Source organism: Fusarium subglutinans (assembly GCF_013396075.1).
Source record: "Fusarium subglutinans strain NRRL 66333 chromosome Unknown NRRL66333_c0000598, whole genome shotgun sequence".
Taxonomy (NCBI): Eukaryota; Fungi; Ascomycota; class Sordariomycetes; order Hypocreales; family Nectriaceae; genus Fusarium; species Fusarium subglutinans.
The window spans coordinates 229-3,542 of record NW_023502661.1 but is presented as its reverse complement, the minus strand read 5'-3'; the positions used below and the strand labels follow the sequence as shown (position 1 = coordinate 3,542).

Sequence of the window (3,314 nt, the reverse complement as noted above, 5' to 3'; positions counted from 1 at the left end):
AGTTTTATAAAAATAAATAAAATATTTAATAGTATTTATAACATTCTTTAAAAATACTAAGTCTTATATTTAAAATATATTAAATTAGTTAGCTACTATTAGAAAAGCTGCTTTAAGTTATAAATAATATAAAGTAAAAATTCTAAGATCTTAATGTGTTAAAAGATAGTTTTTAGTTATTAAGTATAACTTTTTAAAGGTTTTGTTTATAAGACTCACGGTAGCACTGGTTGTTATAAGGCCAAGATGTGTTAGATAAAGCGTAGAGAGCGGGTAAACATATACTGGCAGCTAGCTAAGACTAGATCTTAATTCATTTCAGACCCTTCTGCCTTATAAGTTCTCTCTACTCATAGAAAAGATATAAAGTAAGATAGCAAAAGTAAGTATTAAGAGCATACTAGACTAATTAATACTCCAGGAATCTTAAACTTTAAGAGCTATAAATAAGAAAATAGCCTCATGATAGATATCGCGAACTCTTATGAAACAAGGCCTTAGACACCCTTCTCATCCTGCATCTCCACTGTTATGGACTTGGCTTTTTTGTCAGACGGCAGCATCTCAGCGTCTTCACCATCGAAGATAAATGCCATCTGCTCGAGAGTACGGCCCTTGGTCTCAGGGTAGCAGAAGTAGGCAATTACCAAGAAGCCGATTAGAAAAACAATAAAAATAAAGTAATACTTCCACCCAATGCTCTCGAGCGCAATCGGGTTGACGAACATGTTGAAAATACCAGCGAGAATGCCTGAAAGCCATAGGACACTGAAGCCTCTCGATCGAAGGCGAAATTGCCAGATCTCGACTGGGTATGAAATCACAAGTGGAGTCCTGCATGTTCTGTTAGTTCTGTTACGGTGAATGGGAGTATTGACTGGATGAACGTACAGAGCAATATCATAGCCGGCGAAGAAGATGAAGAGCATTGGGATGACAGCGGTTCCAACAGCACTACTTCCGGTGTTGGCAAAAGATCCAGACAGCCCGGTGATGATAATGTAGCTGACCAACATGGTTACGGCAGAAGTGAGGAACAAGGGCCGTCTTCCAAGCTTCTCTACAGATACTGCAGCGCCCACAGCCCAGAGGAGGTTCCAGACCTGTAGACATGCAGAGATGAGTGTCTGGTCAGTAACGCTGGTGATGCCGACAGTCTTGAGGACAAGAGCAAGATAATATGAGACCACGCCATTGCCACTCCACTGACTAATGATTCCCAGAGTCACCGAGATCAGAAGCCTCCACCTATTGCCCTTTGTCTTGAACATATCGGAGTAGCTAGAGCTGGAATGGGCTGCCTGTTCTGCCTTGATGGTGTTGATGATCTCTTCGGTTTCCAACTCAACCAGCTGCGCGGTGTCATCTCCACCTGCATGATGTTTCGAGATAACCTGCCTAGCTTCTTCGATGCGGTCCTTAGAGACGAGCCATCGGGGAGACTCTGGAGCCATAAAAAAGCCAGGGAAAGCTAAAGCCGGAAGAAGTATCTGCAGCAGCGATGGAAGGCGCCAGTCCCATGAACTTACATAGTTCCTGGTGGCAAATGTGACCCATGCAGAAACGACACTGCCAAGGTAGAAGCCACACTGGAAGCAAGAAGCCGCGATGGCTCTGTGAGTAGGATAGGCGATTTCATTGATGAGCAGTGGTGCACTGCTAGTGTATAATCCTGCCGCAGCACCAAGCAGGCCGCGAGCGGCGATGAAGGCCCCAGGGTTATGAGCAGCTGTTTGCAGAACCGTGCCAGCGACGAGGCAAACATAGCCCGCGTAGACGCCTGACTTGCGACCATATATGTTGGACGTCCAAGCAGCAATGAAGAAGGCGATACCGTTCATAGCCCAGTAGATGGCATTGATGAAACCTAGCCAAGCACCTGTAGGCATGTTCATAAACACGTTCCACTTGGGAAGAGCTTGAAGACCATTCATCAAAGAGCCATCGTATCCATTAGCAGAAGCTGTTGACTACGTTAACGTCAAAACATCTCCCAGACAGGGACGAATTCAACTTACAGAACAAGACCAGTGATAAGATGATAAAGTTGAGTCTCAAAAGGTGCGCCTGACGGTACCAGGGTCTATCAAGAGGCAAGACAGAACCCAACTGATAATCGACAGTGGTATCTGCCTTGGGTGTAGCGCCTTTGGCACGCATGGTGTTTGAGTCCGTTGCAAAAAAGACTGTGAAGAATTGAGGCGGATGAATGGATGAATGGATGGGTGGAACGGTGTTTGTGTTGAAACAGAAGCCGTCTCGGTGGAGGAGATCCCGTTCAGCTTTATAGAAATTCTTATCGGGCCCGTAGAGAATGATACCTAGTGCGCATACGGCTCTAAGCACAGTCCCTATCACGCGGGGTGAAGATCCGGGGAGCTGGAAAGGCCCCAATACCTAGGTGGATCTAAGGCTGGACTAGCGACGGCTCATTGACCTCCGCGCTTGATAACATGATCAGTAACTGATATGTCTTATCTCGCTTACGAGAACATGGGGACTCGGGGACTCAATTGCTTTAACGGCGGAGAAGCTGGTAGTGAAATAGCAGGCTATACTTCGGGCGGAAGGACCGGGGAGATACGGATGGGGATAGTCTGCGGAGGACGCAGAGAATTGCCAGAATAAGAGTAGCTCTGGTTCACGGTTAAGTTTGGCGGCCAGCAACTCTAGATAGCTAAGAAAGTCATTAAACGCTAATGTTGCAGGGAGATAACATTGTTTGCATTGATTGATACTGCTTCTAGTCGGTCACGGGGCACGTTACGGGTTTTAGGCCAATAAAAACCATCAAACTCGACATGAGCTTGTCAAACTCGTAACGGGCCCCGTTACCAGCTAAGTCGTGTTTCCAAAAACGTGGAACGGCGCCCGTTTCAAGGCATGGTAATCTGTATCAACATGCTAAAAAATATCCAAGTTCCGCACCGGGAGTGTTATTTAATATACCTTTACCCTTAAACTATTAAGAGTTTGTAAATTACAGTCTATATAAGCGCTATGTATATACTTTATTATATTTTATAAAAAACTTTAGCTCTGTAGCTTTGGATAAATATAAGTATATATTACTAATACAAGGCCTTAAAGGTAAATAGAATTTAATTGCTTTGCCTTTTGCCTTATAAGGAAGAAGACAAACCTATCTAGTATTAGCTATTTAAATATCCTAGTAATAAAGTATTATAATAGCCTTACTAATATAAAGCTTTATACTATATATAGAGAGGTCCTAGGGAAAAGACAAGCATTAAAAGGAATTTAGTATATTACTAGATTGGAATATTAAGATAATTAGTTTGTTCTTAATATTA

At 43.3% G+C, this 3,314-nt stretch overlaps 1 protein-coding gene across 1 annotated transcript; it reads right to left on the bottom strand.

Annotated features, from left to right (window-relative positions):
- Window positions 1–497: 497 nt before the first annotated feature.
- Window positions 498–2,160, bottom strand: FSUBG_14107 (hexose transporter; the record flags this gene model as incomplete). Its single annotated transcript, XM_036679065.1, has 3 exons — window positions 498–834; window positions 892–1,963; window positions 2,019–2,160. 3 exons carry the CDS (start codon window positions 2,158–2,160, stop codon window positions 498–500), a joined length of 1,551 nt encoding a protein of 516 aa, XP_036530435.1.
- Window positions 2,161–3,314: the final 1,154 nt, after the last annotated feature.